A 17795-nucleotide genomic window follows, 5' to 3' on the forward strand; every position below is an offset into this window, starting at 1 on the left:
GATAAGCTTTAAGGTCCCTTCCAACCTGAACCATTCTGTGATTCTATGATACAATTCTATGACATCTCTAGTATTTTTCTCAGTACTCTGCTGTACTGAGTCTACCTGCTGTAGATGCGTTAAGATGATACAGTGGTCAAAACATTTGAATGCTAGGCCAGACATTTCACAGGTGAAATAGAAAGAGAAACCATGCTGAATTTGTTTGGGTTTCCATGTTTCTCTTGCACGGAGATGTAAAGCAGATGGCAGTGACAGCAAATTGACTCAATTGCTCCTATTTTTTATTTAGAAATGACTGGGATCCCCCAGACAGAAAGGTAGATACCCGCAAGTTCCGCTCCGAACCAAGAAGTATTTTTGAATACGAGCCAGGAAAATCATCAATCCTTGAACATGAAAGACCGGTAAGACACATAAATGGAATGGGTAACAAAGTAAGAACTTTGGTGAGAGGTCATCTTGTTATTATTTACTACTGCTTATAAATGCTTAGATTAATTTTTAAGGTCCTTTTTCAAATATGACTTTGCAGCAGTCTTTGGTCTTTCCTGATCACTGTGTTGAAAACAGAGGTTTAGCTTATTTGCTGAACTTAGATCTTCTGCTATTTCCAAGAAATCAAGCCACAACTGTGCAAATAAGCAGAACTGTGAATTAATGGAAACTGCTTTACTAGTTGGCATGCATCACCAGCACTCATTTTGAGTAGCATTGACAGCACATATGATGGTTAATTAATGCATTAAAATAAATGTACACAGAAGGAGATTTTGGTCAAGTACTGGTCCAGGTTGCCCAGAGTGGCTGTGGAATCTCCATTTCTGGAGGTGTTCAAGACTCACCTGGACACAGCTCTGAAGCAACCTGACCTGATTAGACCCTCTTTTAGCAGGAGGTTGAACTAGATGACCTCTGGAGGTCCTTTCCAGCCTCAATTACTCTGTGATTACTCAGTGTACACTAACGTGTAATTAGAAGCCTTTATTTCTGCATTCTGAATAATGATAGCAATTGTGGAGTTTTTCACAAGCATGTCTGATAAGGCTATGCTTAATGCATGCAAAATCACCATTAACAGAAGACTTCATTTACTGAAAGAGACATTCACTCAGGCTTTCTAATTTACCTTTGTGCTGTCTCAGTACTTTCTTATTTTAGGAAAACAAAGGCATTCATGTAATCAGTACTGGATTATTATTTGCTTCTGTATTACTGTATTACATGTTTCTTCACAGAATTAATTTTACTAATACAAAATTTGTTAAGCAGATAATTGAATTCCACATATGTAGTATTTCAACAGTGTGAAACACCTTTACTAAGCACGTTTCCCTTGTGGTTCTGTGGTCATTGCAGCGACATAATTCTCATTAACTAGAAAATACTAATCTGTGTTTCTGTAAAATTAAGTTTTTGCAGAACTGATGCATTTTTCAAAGTGGAAATTGGTGCTTCTATAGGAACTGCTAATTACTCAGTATGATTCAACCGGACTTAGTATTTATTGTGATGACAAATTTAATTTCATGTAAAAGGTAATGGCATTTGTTCTGAGCACTTTTTTGATTGCCATGGCTGCATTATACACAGTGAGGTCATTTACCAGCCTTCCCAGTGCCAAAGAATAACAGCAGTTTCAAGTGAAAAATAAGAAAATTGCAGTGATATTGCAAGAATGGCCTCACTTTTTTAATAAATTATATTTTCAACTACTGTAATGTGAAAAAATCATTCAAGTGGAATTGCTGATGAGTATGATCGTAGGTACATTTTTTTCAGTTTTAGCAAACCAATGAAATTTTTAAAAGTGCGCTTTGCTGACTGTTCCTGAATCCTTTTTTTCTAACTTGCTTATGCAGTTTATTTTTGGTGTTCCTTGTATTCACTGAATGGGATGTGGAAGGCAAAACTCATGACTTCTTGAAGGGTAATCAGCAGAGTAGGCTGAAGGACTTTTCTGTGTGTGTAGGAGAACCTGACATCTGAAAACAATGCATTAATTCCAAATTCAGTTGAAAACTGAATTCTCAACTGTGTCAGTATTGCATGAGTTAAGTCTTTCACCTTGATAATCTCCAAATTTTTTATTACTTTTAATGTCTTAAAAATTGTTCTGTTGATAATGAAAGAAAATAGTAATCAAAATACGGAATATAAGAGTATAGTTCATTAGTATTGTAAAAGATGGACATTTATGGCATCTGAACTGGAAACTCTTACCTTACGAGTTTTGCCAGAACAAGAAAAAAAGTCAAAGGGAGTTTCTCCAACAATTCAAATCATAACATTTTTTTGCTGAAATGAAATAATTTCCATGTCTACAGGATTGGAGTTTTGATACCAAAATGATCAGAAAAAAAAATTACAGCTACATTATATGATGTTAGACAGGGCAGGTGAGGTTTGAAAAGTCAGCATTTCCCTTAGTGACGTAGGTACTACACTGGAACCAGTTGTGATTAATGTGGGGGTTAGAAACACGGGAAGAATATAATAAAATGAGATTCAATGTAAAACCAACATTTCATGGGAAATTCAGCATATATCGTTCAACAGGTCAAAAGAATGTAAGAAATAATAAACCTAAAGAAATGACCTAATAATAGACATTAAACGGATAGATTGGTTAGGGATAGATGATTATCTTTGTTATGGATATGAGAAGATGAGTGTAATTTCAAGCTGTAGTATCATGTAGCAACTTACTGTCATGAAACAGGAAATGAATGCTTTTCCTTCTGTAATTTCAACTTGTAAGAGTATAAAACATCAACAAAACCGAGAAGCTTACGATTACAACTGAAAGTAAGTGACATTAAGCTGTTGAATAATCTTCCAAGCAATGATGTGTCAGCTCCTTTATTCCTGTTTCAATGAACTCATAAAACATTACCTTTTCTAATATCATAGCACTGATAAAGTGGTACATAAGTTGTTCTGACATATGTTTCTACCTCTAATGTCTGCAATTCAATAAAATACTCTTCTTTTTTCTCTAATGTCATCTGAAGCATGGATTTGTTTCCTAATATAAATGTTTACTTTCAGTGAATAAGTAAATTGCATTGTAATAACTTAATCTTACTCATATGAATATTGTTAGATTTTTTATTCTATACTAGTTTGAACAGTGTATATGTGAAGTAATTCCTTCATACATGTACATTTCTCTATTTCTGCAGTAAAGCAACTAAGGAAAGATCTGAGTGTTGCTGTAAAAAAAAGACTTTGTAAAATTGGTACAAGCAATAATAGATGCCTTTATTTTCACGACATGTTTTAGACTGAGCATGAAAGTACACATGTGCTATTCAGATAAAAGTCATCAGGTTAAAATTTTATTCCATATATTTTTTATATATGTATTCAGTATACAAGTTCTTCTGCTGGGTTTATATGCAAGAGGATTTAATGATCTGAATACATTAAAAAACATGACTGTTTTGTCAAATACCAGAAATAGTCTGGGCTTGCACCATGATGCATATCTGTTGATTTGGGGGTTTGGAGGGGTTTTTTACTGTAGTGAAGAATTAGAAATTTTCCTTAGAATATGCAAGTTTTCTGTCAAGCTGGTTATCAGAGTATTGTGCGCTGTGAGTTGAGTTACTTGAGTAACACTTTGTCAACTAAAAAAGAATTTCTCAGCATGTGTTAAAAAGAAATCAGGAATTCTATGGATTGGTATGTCCTCTCATCAAGATATGGAGAGACGAAGTCAATCTGAACTTGGAGCCATAACAGCTGTAGTCCAAAAAGAAAAAAGGAAAAAGCAAAAGGAAACTTCAGAGCTAATAAAATGCCGAAGCCAAATTTACAACAGACATCTCAGTCATCTCAGTCCATTGTTCCAAAGAGGCTTCAGGCAAATGCAGAATATTAATTTGACCACTCAGATCCATGGTTAATAGTGAGAAACATGTAACTTAAAGGTTTAAATGCCCACTTTTGATTGTCTGCTTGTGTATATCACAGGCAAAGCTGAATACAACATTATAGATGTATCTTTTTTTCAATGACACTGTTGTTCTATACTTGAGTGTGTTGATGCAGTACTGTGCTGACCATCTGATGCAAATGCCAAAAAAGAGTGAAGTTACTTAGTGGTCTTTAGTAGTGTATTTTCAACATGTAATGAAAGGTTACTAAAACTAGATGAAGGATAGAATATAGGAATGTGACTTGGTTTGACGGACAGGTCATAAAAAGGAAATTTACTTAATACTTTTACCTTCTATTCAAGCAGTTTGGGAGATATCAGACCAAGCTCTGTTCACTTTTTAAAGTCAAAATTATTTGTTCATTTTTAAGTCTCTTCGAAGGGGAGATAATAGAAAAAGGTCCATCAGCAAAACTGAATCCGAAAGCCGAGAGAAATCAATTGCCTGCGTATTGATCTTGGTAGCACAGGGAATGCGGAGTCCTCTCTAGAACTGCCTAGCAGCAGTGGACTTGCAGGCTTCAGTGCTGTTTCTTTTTGTGTACTGCCCTCTGCAGTTTAAACTGTAAATAAAAGTAGAACTTGTGTGCATGGACCGCTCTACACACTTTCTTACGCTCTCATTTGCACACTACTACATGAGAAGAACTCAAAACCTTAGAAACTACATAAAATGCACTACCTCTGGCTTTTTCTTTACAAGCAGAAAATCGGGGGGCAGGGGTGGGAATAAGCTTTCAGCTAATTGAAAGAGTATTTCAAGATTAAGAGGAAGCCAACTCCCATTCTCATGTTTATCTATTTGGCTAACTGGATGGAAACACATCTGGTCTGATGGCGTGTTCTGGCTCCCTACAATAAGGAGCAACAGTCTGTCAGTGTGTAGTTGTGCAGCTACTGTTACCCAGGGGACCTTGAGGCTCACAGGGCTGAATACACTACCCAAGCAAGTTATGTTAGTAAGCCTGGCTTTGTACTGCAAACAGCTCCACGACTTCAATGCCATATGCATTAGAAGGGATTTAGTCATTTCTTTTATGTAGATGTATCCAATTATTGATATTAACATCTCTGTGAAAATTAATTCACTGGTATAAGAATGCAGATGAAAACTTACCACAAATATTCCAACATACTGTTCAGAAAAATGATAAAAAAGCAGTTGTTTGTTTAGTTCTGTCCTCTCACAGTATCCAGATCTAAGTTGTGAATTTCATTTTTTTTAAAGTAAGCAAAAACCTCTGAATACACCAAGCATTCTGTGTAATGGGAATCAAGTTGATACATAATGAAGTTATCTTCTGCTTTGTGACTTTGTCATTTTTTTGCCCTCACACCCTCATTTGTTTGTAGAAGAGAATCATGTGCTTTGTATTCAATTATAGCCTCTCTTAAGGTTCCAAATCTTTACTGGTCAATTCATGAAACTAATTTCAGTGGTGATTTTCTACTAACGACTTGGGTATGTATAGTGTGTTGAAACAGTTGTTATTAGTATTGCTGAATATGGCTGTGGATGGTGGAAACATAAGGGAAAAACTCCAGAGCAGCTTCACTTCCTACCCCTGCTGTGGAGCACAGCAAGCTGTTCCATCACTGGCATTCACTCCGTGTTCTGTTCCCTTACTTGAAAGGGACACTGTGAAGATAAATCTATAAAACAATATACTACAAGGTAGTTCAAAAGGGTTGTTGACCTTTCAGTAGAGCAAAGTTGACAGTCTGTTCCAGTAACATCAAAGGCAGCAAGAAAAGTGCTGTAAGATGTTTAATTACCTGAAATGGTCAAGAACACGGTGTCATCTCTTACAGAAATAGCTGTATGTGGTTGCTCTGGTGTACTGGTGACAGCTTGACCCAGGAGGCAAAAGTGTTATGTGCTTAATCACAAGTATCATTCTTTATGCAGGACCCTGTCATTTTCTTGGAGGATTGCTTTCTAGGTCACACCATAATTAGTGTCTGAGATCTGGTAATTACAATAGTGGAGGACCAAATTTTAAATTCAGAAATACCTTTAACAAGAGGAATTCTCTGTTTCAGAGTTCTTTAAGCCAACAGTTCACTGTAATTCTGTGCTGCATGACAGCTTGCATCAGATCCTACAAAGGAACTGGAGATCTTTAGAAAATAATTGATGCAGTCAAGTTTGCAGTTGATTAGATATCCCATAGGGAGCTCTACTGTTTTGCGCTATTTTCATGCTACTTGAATAAATCTGTCAATTATTCTTCTGTTCATTGAAGAATTTTCTTAATGCTATCTTCAATTGCTACTTTATCCCTTTGCTGTGAAAAATTTCAGATTAAAACAGTGTGTGGGGAAAAAAAAGCTTCATTATTCCAACACGGCCATGGGAGATAAAGCCTTACAAAACACTGCTAAAATGAATATTGTGGAATGCATATTTTCTCACCAACTTCTTGTCCATAGGATTTAAAATACACTAGTTCCATTTCGTATGCTGAAGTGGCTTTTTAATACAGTCAGGCCTACATGATTCATATACCTTTTCTCAGCATTGCTTCAGGACAGCAAGATCCAGAATTAACATGTTTTGTGAGAAGACAAGGAGTGACCAAATGCAGTACTGATATAGTTATGTCTTGCTGACCAGATGGGCAATTTCTTGCCTATGCTGAAGATGACGGTCATTTAAACCGTCTTCTTAACAAGCAATCTCTAGTAGCATTAAATGTAGTTAAGTAATGCAATGATGTTTAAAGAAGGGGTCAGAGCCCTATTAACTTTGAAAGAGTAATTTTAAAATGTTTAATGTTTTCCAGTATTGGAAGAACAGCAAGAAAAAGTATTAAAGCTACCAGTCAGTGACAGCTCTTGAACAAGAATATGCATTGTCTTAAATATCCATCTTCATTCTTTGATTTTATTCCTTTCCTTTCCCCGTATTTGTTTTGTGTTTGTGTGTGTGTGTTGTTAAAGTGACATGGCATTTCTAGCACCTGCTCAGTGTGTGCCTTTTCCTTCCCTTTTCCTTCACAACTGCTCCAGCCTGATCGCATAAACCCAGATGACATAGATTTAGAAAACGAACCCTGGTATAAATTCTTTTCAGAACTGGAGTTTGGACGTCCGGTAAGTGAGGAACCTTAACTTGCCAGAGTAGTGGCTTTAATATCTTTAATACAGACTACATATTAGACAAATAGTAGTGTGTAATATTTAAGAACAAGACAAATAAAATGTTGAACAGGGACCTTTAGTAGTCTCCCTAAATCTTTTGCATTTGGCTGGATTATTTTTTAACTCTTTTAAAGCAGAAAACCATGTCAGTTTGCATTAGGGATGCTAAGTTACAAATCGTGTATTTTACTTGAAGGGACATGTGTACATTTTAATACACACAGCCATATATAAATTGCTTATGGCAGTAAATACTGATAAAAATCTTTTCCCTTTTCATCCTGTCCTGTATGCATACATGCAGAATATGTATTTTGTACATGAACACAGAGATACAGGTTTGCTGTTTTCAAGCTGAACACCTGCTTGAACGGACTTCAGTTCTGCTTCAATTTTCACAAATAGCCAGGTCCAAAAAAAGGACTTGGGCAAACAGATGCCAGTTTATTCGTAGTTCAAGCATTTTACGTTTACAGATATAAAGCTGAAAAGTTCCATTTGGTTGAAACACCTAAACATCAGAGAGATCTCAGGTTTTCACCTTTAGTTGCCTAGGCACTCACAGTTCTTCTGCAAATACCGCAGGCTTAATTGGACCTATGCTGTTTGTGTATTTTATACAGGGATAAATCATTAGCATTGTCCTTGAAGCAAGCTGAGAGCTAGGTTTCACTTCCTCCCTGCACAGTGCCTTAACAACTAGGTTGGAGATGCACCTGCTCTTGCTTTTGCACACACCCTCTCTGGCTCCTTGAGCTCCAATTCTTTCCTGTACACTCTAACCTCTTTAGGGAAAGGGGTAGCAAATGTCTTCATCACAGAAGAATGTCTAACACAGTGGCTAGAATACTTTCCACACAGGTAGAAGATGGGAGTTCAAATCCCCTCAGAAAGATTGAAGTAAACCCAAGCATCCCCATAGTCTGGTTAAGTATTTTCATAGCTCCCCAGGATTCTGGGGAGCTTGAGAAAACAAACAGAAGCAGCTGCCCAGAGGCAGGAAATCCCAAATAGACATGGCATTTGAGCTTGAAACTATCAGGGTTTAAAACATTCCCATTCTTATCTTTCCCTGTTAGCTAGCAATTCTTTGGAGCGCCCCTCAGCATGGCAATTACTGACATGCCAGGCTACAGGAGAAGTCTAAGCACATGATACAGGGCCCTGGAGGTCAGTCTGGGAACCAGGTACCTTAGTCCCCCTTTTTAGCTAGCCATAAACCAAAGCCAGAACTCCCAGCTACTTCAGTGAGAGCAGAAAACAAAACAAATCACATACATTCTTTAAAAGCTTTAATTTTTTAATTATAACATTTCAAAAAATTGCCTTTTAAATACCAACAGCAAATAATAGGAAAAAATTAGTTAAATATATCTGGGTTTAATCTGTTGTCCAATAGTCTATAATGTATCGCATTTTCACTGATGACCTTTTATCTCCTCTATCTAGCCTTTCAAGCTGTTTTGTCACTCCTCCCTGTAGGTGGGCAGAAACAGTCCAGATACTCTTCTGATGAACAATATATCAACAATATTTTACTGATTATCATAACCTGAGAATAGTTTCTCCTGTAAGATAAAATATAATGGGATTTCCCCATCAGAACGTAACTCTGATGCTTTACACTCTTCTGTCTCATCAGTATTAGAAACTGCTAGTATTGATTCAGCCATTCCAGTTGTAAATTTTACTACCTAAAGTTACTAACATTTTATTAAGATGCTTATAATTTAAAAACTATTGTAACACATCCTTCCTTCCATTCTACCAATATGTGTCACTCTTTGTATCTGATGCTGTCAACACTTAGTTTCTAACTGTGTCACCTTCTCCACATTTCATTCCTTGCTGCCATTGATTCTACTCCATTTCATCTCTACAATTCTGCTTTTATGATGCAGCCACCTAAAAAGCTTTTGGACTATGTTCAAGACAGTTCTTCTGGTGTTTCCAATGAGGTAAATGAATGATTCTTGTTCAGATGATTCTCTTGGGAAGAAGGGTTGGAATGCTCACCGATTATGTCTTAAGTTTGTTAAAGTGTAGTGGTTTCCTTCTGATAGCTATGAGATGTTTCTAATCCACAATCATTGTATCTTTGTCTTCATATCTTTCCAGATCACTAGTGCATTTGGATGTTGATCTTATTATCCTAGGAACTGTGAGTCCTTATCCCAAAGCATCTCAGAGATTAACACTCAGAATTACATGACAGCCCATACATCTCTTAACTCTTTGACAAATTCCCACTTCTTCAGAGTTGGGCAAGTGCATTTCACCATTAGTACATCAGCACAGTAGTATTTCTTTAATTGAAATATTTGACTGCAAATTCTGTATATCAAGTGAAAGCCTTTGTGGCTAAACTGTAATTTCTCCAATTCAGTATTTATGACTAAGGTTGCTGGTTGTAAATTTAGAACTGTAGGATTGACAGTCACTGTCATTACTCCAAATAAAATACACCAAGATGAGGCAGAGGGCTGTCACTGCCCTATTGTAAGTGGGAGAGATTCAGGACTTCATTCCTTCTCCCTTCCCTCCCCACTTTTAGTGTTAGGGTGAAAGTTGGTGAATCCTGTAACGACAGCTTTATTTCATTTGATGGCTTTACTTCGTATTTGTGATTCACTCTCATGTTCTGTATTCTCTCAAAAAATTAAATGCAAATTGTGGCCTTAAATTATTAATTGTTTGCAAGTTATCCACTCCAGTTGGTTTAAAGTTAGCATGATTATTTGAAATAGTATCATGTTCAGTAGGTCTGGGTACAGCTACTATTAAGTAATACTGCTTTTATCTTTTTAAAGAGACATTAAAGAGACATTTGTGTTTTATTTTGAAACTTTTTATATCTTTGAATTTTATAAATTGTGTTCACAAACTTGTTAGGTATTAGAACCATCATGCAAACAAGCCTGTTTATAACTTTATGGGGTTTTGAGTAAAACTGCATCAGAGTATTTGGCTGTATTTGGTAGTTTGGAGTGGTTGTCTTCAATATTTAATTATTTTTGTCAGGCAGCTTTTATCCATATACAGCAGTGTTGAACATTCTTGGAAAATGCCTAATTAGCTTTGGAGGCGGGGGAGATGCGTACTATTGGGCCGCCTGGATGTGGCTTGGAGGGATCATGGGTCAGTAAATGCCCGAGAGCTGTTAGGGACAGCTACAAGCAGTGGTACCCACTCTTGGCAGTAAAAAGCAACCGTACCCACTGTTTGCTTTCACTTTTCCCCTATGTGCCCTATCAGTACAGCTCTACCTGTGGTTAGAAGGTATAAAATCCACACAGCTTATATGTATTATTGCATGCCTGTTGTAAAAGTTAGTATTGTAGAATGTGCAATGTACAGTATCTTTCATACAGAAAAAACTTCAAAGAAGATATCAAAGAAAGGACAAAAGGGCATTCAAATTGATAAAGGACAGAAAGCAAAAGCCATATAGTAACCCAGCAGTCAATTCTGGCATGACACGCACTTCTTGATGTCTTAGGCTGATCATTAAGACACTATTTATGGCCTGGGGAATGCTGTGGATAAAGGAGTTCTCTCTGGTTTGGTTTCAGTTGTGTGATTTAGCCATTGCCTTCCATAGGAGGCATTGGGGATCTGTCACCACCCTTGGGATTTACATCATGGTCTGTATGGTCCTGGAGCCATTATACGTGGTGGAAAGTAATCAGTGTCTCCTGTCTGTTTGGCCAGCATCATGTGACAGATGGTCTTGGTCCAGTCTCTAATGGAAGGGGTTGGCACCTGCACAAGAAACCCCGCAATGACAATTAATCTACAAAACGCTTGTGTCGCCTCATGCAACAGTTCTAACAGAGGTAGCCTGTGAGCCCAAATTTCCTTCCTCTGCTGGTACCGCACCGTGGCAGTGACTGGTCAACAAAGATGAGGCTGATAGTTGCAGTCAGATTTGAAATAAGACTCTGAGGCTTTTCAGGGCAGGCTCAATGTGTGTTTTGTGGGCAGTGCAGGGAAGGACACAGACCTGAGGCCTTTGCTTCACTCTGGCATGTAGGAATGTGAAAACTGGTTGCACTAGCTGTTGGTGTAAGCAACTCTGCTGCTGGCTTCTGTGGTTTTATTGCAGGTAAACCTCATAATACTAGGTATTTATTTTAAAATCATCAAAAGTTGGATAGTGGTTGGAGAACTGTCACAAAGACAGGTTTTTTTCAGCTCTCAGAGGATGAAAAGAAAAACTTGAAAAGATGAACTGAATGAATAGCAAAGACTCAGGAATAAATACCTTCTTCAGAATGTACTTTAAAAAACAAATACAGTGGTAAAAAAGACCCTGTTCTTACCAGAAATATCAGGTGCTCAGCAACTGGCCACAAACATCATGGGATCTGCAAACATGTGGCTATAATTTATATATGATTGTAGGATTTTGATGAGTAACTGCAAGGGAGGCGAAGCTCTGCAGACCTCACTTCTGCATGAGGGAAATATTTTCAGATTTCTGTGTTTTTAAAGTGAAAGTTAATTTTGGCTGTTCTGTATCTATTCTTGAAAAGGTTATAGAGAAGCATGACTTTGGATTGTTACTCAGCAGTGCTTTAAAGGAAAAAACATTACTGAAGTAGAATAGGAAATTAAATGATCCTTTTAAAAAACTGCGTAACTGTTCTCATGAAACATTGCAGCAGCTATGTTGGAGTGCCCAGGAGGGTTAACCATAGCCTGTTCTTATAGGATTTGTCACAGAATAACAAAGTATAAGCAAACACGATAAGCAGAAACCATCACCCTTTTTTCAAATACAGGTATATAACAGATTCGTGTGTTTCTTTTCACAGACTTCCTTATATCATCACTATTCAACAGACAGAGGCCTGGACAGGCCCTCTAGGTAAGAAATACAATATATGATTTTAGTAGACACAGATTATACAGCCTGAGGGGTTTTTCTGTGACCTGAAACCATCAGATGTTCCAGAGTGTCACATTTTAACATTCACCATGTGAGCTGACAAAAGAGAGATGCATGAAGAGGGTGTTCATATTTTAATACTGAAGTGTAAATTTTACCTTCATTTTACAAGGACTTACTCTTTACATTCAAAATAAGCCGTGCTCTATTCTGTGTCTTTCCACTAGAAACCCTGAGTTTCTGTCTCAACTGTACCAATCTGTCATTTAACCTTGCTGTCTGCAGCACTTTCAGTGTTGTTTCCCAAAGCATGCTACCTCATCTGTCCTTACTCTCTTTTTCCTATCTTTGCACTGAATTTATAGTATCAAAAGTAGTCTTAAAACCTTGATGCATTTATGTCAAAGCTTTCACTATTAAAAGGTCATAGCAGTTTTGTATAAAACTTTAAAACAATCAGGTAAAGAAGAAATTCAGCTTTTCTGGGTGAAATATGCTATAAGATGCCTGAGACCAGTTCTTCTCCCCTTTACATGTTTTTGACGTGTTTATCCTGGTATTGTTTAATCTATAAACCAATAATACGAGTTTACTTTTTAAATCCTTGAATTCTGACCTCAGACTGCTGCTAATACTGCTTATTTCTGTAGTTCTGCAAGTACTGCAAGTGACTACAGAAAGCGAAGGAAGTCAGAACCTACTGTAAGCCATCAGAGGGTGCACAGTGATCAGAACGCGAACAGGCCTAGCCCAGGCCGTACAGATATGCAAGGCCCATATACCACCCTTCGAAAGCCTTTAACTAGCTCATCTCCTTCTTCTCCATCACGAGCAAAAGGTAAGAGAATCATATTTGTTAGTGAAAAATCACTGATGATGTGTCGTACAATACATTGATAGTAAATGCAACTGTGTGCTGTTACTAGGTGCACTTCACTGGGAGATTTACTGTATGAAGCAACAGGTTTGGACCTTTCAGGAAAGGCTAGCTTGTTTACACTTAAGTGTGTAATTTTAAGCTGAAAAGCTGGATTTGTAACAAGGATTTTCCAGTTTCAACTGCTTATTCTAACAAAAGAAAATTAACTAAATGAAGACTAATATTTATACCATGATCTATAAACCCATAAAGTTGTATTAACCCCACTACTTTCTTATTAGATTGATGTGCTTTTAAAACTGTTTTCACTATATACAAAAAGTAAATCAAGACAAATAGCACATAGGATTTAAGATGTGCTTCCAGTATAGTAGACCTTTCAAATCTATAGCTGATGTGGTAGACATTGTTAGTTATCAGGACCTAAATTAATCAAGCAGACATCCATTTTTGATTTTGTGAATCCTTGAAGTATTTAGTACAGCATATACAATCTATTTAGTTTCTTTTTCCATGTAACTCACCACTCTATTACTGTTCTTCAGTGTTCTCACTCTGTAACGTTTCTCTCCTGAAAATAGGTAATTGAATCAGTTGTTGGTTTGTGGGTTTTTAGCAAGACATAAGGTTTCTGTAATAGACAGTAAAAGTAATATATAGAGTCATATTCTATACAATGGGTCTCTTTCTGTTTAAGTTGTTGTTATTCATTGAACTGCTGTATTTCATAGCTACACTAAGCAGCCTATAGCTGTATTAAGGATTGTTTAGACCTTTGTAAAAGTAGATTCCCAGTGAAAAAAAAAAACATAATATCCAGGTTGCAATAGAATGCATCAAAGTAAACCACTGAGGAATATGAAGAGTGAAGTGATGGAAAAGCAAATGCATTTTAAACCCAGTGGTATAGCGGTACTTTTAAAACTCATCCATTTGGTGTACTAAGCCAGGCAGTGAAAAGTTTAAACTCCATTTACCTGCATTTATCTTTGACTACACCACCTATAATGAGCACTTGCCATGCCTTAAACACTTCCTGTGCTTGAAAACCCTTCCCTTGAGAACATCTACCACAGCTAATTTTGTTTCAGAAGGTGACCTACCTGCGTCCCTCCATTCTCCCCCAGCATTATGTTTATTATTGTAGCATTATTATTATTAAAATGTTATTTTTCCTTATTTCTTGCTAAAGCAGCAGCACACTAAGCTGTTTGATCAGCATAGTTTTTGAACTCTGTTTCAGTTTCTGATCCAGATTCAGGTTGTTCCAGACAGCAGATTGAGGTGTTTTGAAGCATGTGTCCTGAACTGAATGTTGTCACTTGAGACTGTTTTTGGAAGTTCGGTGCAAGTATGAGAGATCACAGCTCTAAATTTGTCTCGCAATGGCTTCTAGATCCAGCATGCACATACAAATAAAATGTCTTAAAACTTGCTTGAAAGTTCAGGCTTTGTTTTGGAAGCCAGTCTAAGGGTTATTGTTTCTTCTACGTGTTGGTTAGGTTCAGATACATCTTCCTTTACACCTGTATAGCAGTTCCTCAGCCACTTAGTTCTGCTGTCCTTAAGCTGTAGAAAACACCACTCCCTTCAGTGCTGTATCACACAATGAAAGAGAGAGCTGCCTATGCTAACTGTGAACAACTGGGAGAACTTTCCCATTTGATAGCATATAAAGATTTACCTTAAAAGATTTATCTTAATTATCTTAGAATACACAGGTGCTGTGAACTCTCTGAGCATTATTCAGCTCAAAACTCCCGATCAGTTTTTTTCAGAATGCCCAGACAGAAAAGTCAATATTTGACTTGAGGTCTAGATTTCTTGTTTGGCTTCCTCTTTAAATCTTTTGCAGCTTTTATTGTCTGTTGATCTGCTTCAAAATCGGTATTAATGTTTGTTTTCTTATGCTGCTTTGGCAGGGGAGTTGCTGAGGGCGTAACACCTCCATAATTGTGGTGGTTTGAGCTGGGGTAGATGTTCAAATTAGCACGAGTACATTTTTTACTGGTGGAAGATTAATTATTAGCTCTTCTGCCCCAGGATGTAGCAACCTCTGTACTGACCTAAGCTGATAGATGCATTGATTGCTGTCTCTTTTCTAATCTTTCTAACACTTACTGATGCTAATTTGAGCTTTCTGAATCTTTTAATTTCTGGCAATGTCTCTTTTTTACCATGCTGCTCTATGGATTATAAAGGTGGGGATATTAGCAAAGTGTATCCATCCCTTTCAAGTTACTCAGTGCACAACCACAACACCTCAAACGAATTAGATTACTGTAGCACTTACAGACAACATTTAGCTGTTCCAAATGATTCAAGAAGGGCAGTCAGCTACAAGAATGGCTGGCAAATGACTCGTCAAAATGCAGAAGTCTGGAGCAGCACAGAAGAAGCTACTTCTCCAAAGAGAAAATCTCGTAGCTATGATGATCTGTTAACAGATGATCACGATAGTTTTCCCGATGCACAGGCCAAGTCTGAAAGCATGGGCTCTCTGTTATGTGAGGACTCCTCCAAAGAAGTTTGCTCAATGAACTGGGCCTCCCCATATGTTGAGGGCCATGGCAGTAGTAGGTCAAGAGTTCGTCACAGATCCGCACACAATGCCCCAGGCTTCCTAAAAATGTACAAAAAGATGCACCGCATCAATCGCAAGGACTTGATGAATTCTGAGGTGATTTGTTCTGTGAAGTCCAGAGTACTGCAGTATGAAAAAGAACAGCACAAAGGTATCCTTCAAGGCTGGAGGGAGTCTTCTACTGAAGAGGTGCCCAGAGACATGGTGCCAACCAGAATATCTGAATTTGAAAAATTAATCCAGAAATCAAAATCGATGCCGAACCTAGGCGATGAAATGTTGTCAACTGTTACACTAGAGCCTCCTAAAAACGGCATATGTCCACAGAGGCGGTTTTCTATTGAATCCTTGCTGGAAGAAGAAAATCAAGGCAGACATCCCTCTCAGGTACAACGGAGCTACAAGTCTAAGACCCTGGTGCCAATCCATATTGAAGTGACCAGTGATGAGCCACAACGATCACATATGGATTTTTCAGACAGTGATCAAGATGGAGTGGTTTCTGATCTCAGTGACTTTATCCAGATAGAGGGTTCATCCTTTTGTAGTGAAAGTGACTTTGACCACTTCTCCTTCACGTCATCTGAAAGCTTTTATGGATCAGGCCATCACCACCATCACCATCACCACCACCACAGGCACCTCATCAGCTCCTGCAAAGGACGATGCCCAGCATCTTATACACGCTTCACCACCATGCTGAAACATGAAAGGGCTAAACAAGAAACCACTGAAGATCCAAGGAGACAGGAAACAGAATCTGGCCTCTCTAAGATAGCATTCCTAGTCAGTCCAGTGCCTTTCCGGAGGAAAAAAAGTGCAGCTCCTAAAAAACACACTGAAAAGAAAAAATGCAAGTCATCTGTATTTGAAGCACTAGATTCTGCACTTAAAGATATCTGTGACCAAATTAAAGCTGAAAAAAGAAGGGGAAGCTTGCCTGACAACAGTATATTACACAGACTTATTACTGAGCTGCTTCCAGACATTCCAGAACGGAATTCATCTCTTAAAGCTCTAAAAAAGAGTCCCATGCACCAGCCTTTTCATCCACTGCCTCAAGATGGTGCTATCCATTGCCCACTGTACCAGAATGATTGTGGAAGATTACCTCTTAGTGCCTCTTTTCCAGACATGGACGCAACTAACAACAATGATAGTGCACTGTGTTTCCAAGGTGGATTAACTTTCTTCTTCTGTCCTTGTGATTTATGTATCTAACCTTACTCCCTGTATTTCCTACCCTTTCTCATTACATTTTTATTTGTGTCATCTATAAGAAGCTTTCATCCCATAAAATTCTTCATTAAGTCATTTTTACATAGGTGATGAGGATAGATAAATTTGCTGTCTATTCACAAAATACAGTAATCTGGACAAATGGAGTAAAGATGGATTTCAACTAATACATTATTAGTGCTACAGGTTACAAAGCAAGCAATGTGGGGGTTATTCCCCAAGAAAAAGGCCTTATAGAAAGTGAATGCATGCATCATAAGATGCTGCTCAAACAGAAAACAAATATGCAGACAGCCCTTCCTTTATTATTTGAAGTAAAATACTAAACAAAACCTGTATCTAAAACACGTTGCATAGTTTTGTTATATGTAGGTGACAAAAGTGCTGTTAATTCTGCCAGTATCATAGAAAGTTAATTCTTTAATTCTTCTTTCATATGAAAATACACTAATTCCACTTCTTCATATTACTTTTTGTGAATAGACTGTAAGGTCATTTTAGGAAGTTTTCATTTCCACTGTTCAAACAATACAATTTCCAGTTTCTGTGGCAGCAAAATCAGTTCTTCTCATAAAATTTTGATTTATCATCTGTGAAGTTTTGAGAAATTTCCTATCCTCTTAGAAGGGAAATTCTCAATAATCAAAATTTGACTGAAATTACCAGTGTGAGTATAACTTCTAAAAAAGTCTGTGTTGACCATGATCTAGTTTGGAAGTTACTGCTTTGAGTTCTTTGTGGCTCTGCTTCTCTTTTTCTCAAAAAAATTGCTTTGAGCTTCAAATGTTTTAAAGTTCAACCTTACAGTATTAAAAGAAGCAAACTAGATTCACAGGAGGAGTGCACAAAGGTGTATCTCAGATGATTTAGACAGTCTTTGGCAAATCTTTCTCATTTTAAATGGTAACATTTCTGTTAAAGAATTCTCTTTCTACAGAGATACATTCCTCTGTGGCAGAGCAGCTTTGAGAATTAAATGACATTACAAAGCTCTGCTTGAAATCACAAATGGATGTAAGAGTGTCTTTAATATATCAATTATGCGGTATTTGATAAGACCCATCTTTCTTACTTCTCTTTAGTCTCACATCTTTTTCTGTGACTTTTGCAAATG

The 17795-nt window shown here is 37.4% G+C and overlaps 1 protein-coding gene across 13 annotated transcripts in view; it reads left to right on the top strand.

Annotated features, from left to right (window-relative positions):
- The window catches only part of SORBS2 (sorbin and SH3 domain containing 2), a 148630-nt gene that overhangs the window by 108110 nt on the left and 22725 nt on the right, over positions 1-17795 (top strand). For 5 of the 13 annotated variants that reach the window (XM_057420322.1, XM_057420323.1, XM_057420327.1 and 2 more), the window contains 5 exons: positions 293-407; positions 6956-7039; positions 8989-9045; positions 11905-11957; positions 12629-12816. In XM_057420322.1, coding sequence (XP_057276305.1) covers positions 293-407; positions 6956-7039; positions 8989-9045; positions 11905-11957; positions 12629-12816 — 497 coding nt within the window. Of the gene's footprint in view, positions 1-292; positions 408-6955; positions 7040-8988; positions 9046-11904; positions 11958-12628; positions 12817-15059; positions 16620-17795 lie in introns of all 13 variants that reach the window. The other 8 variants (XM_057420321.1, XM_057420326.1, XM_057420325.1 and 5 more) reach the window with 3 other exon arrangements.

This window comes from Pezoporus wallicus, unplaced genomic scaffold (genome assembly GCF_028554395.1).
Source record: "Pezoporus wallicus isolate ANWC-B61680 ecotype Strahan unplaced genomic scaffold, APGP_CSIRO_Pwel_v1 contig_5552, whole genome shotgun sequence".
NCBI lineage: Eukaryota > Metazoa > Chordata > Aves > Psittaciformes > Psittacidae > Pezoporus > Pezoporus wallicus.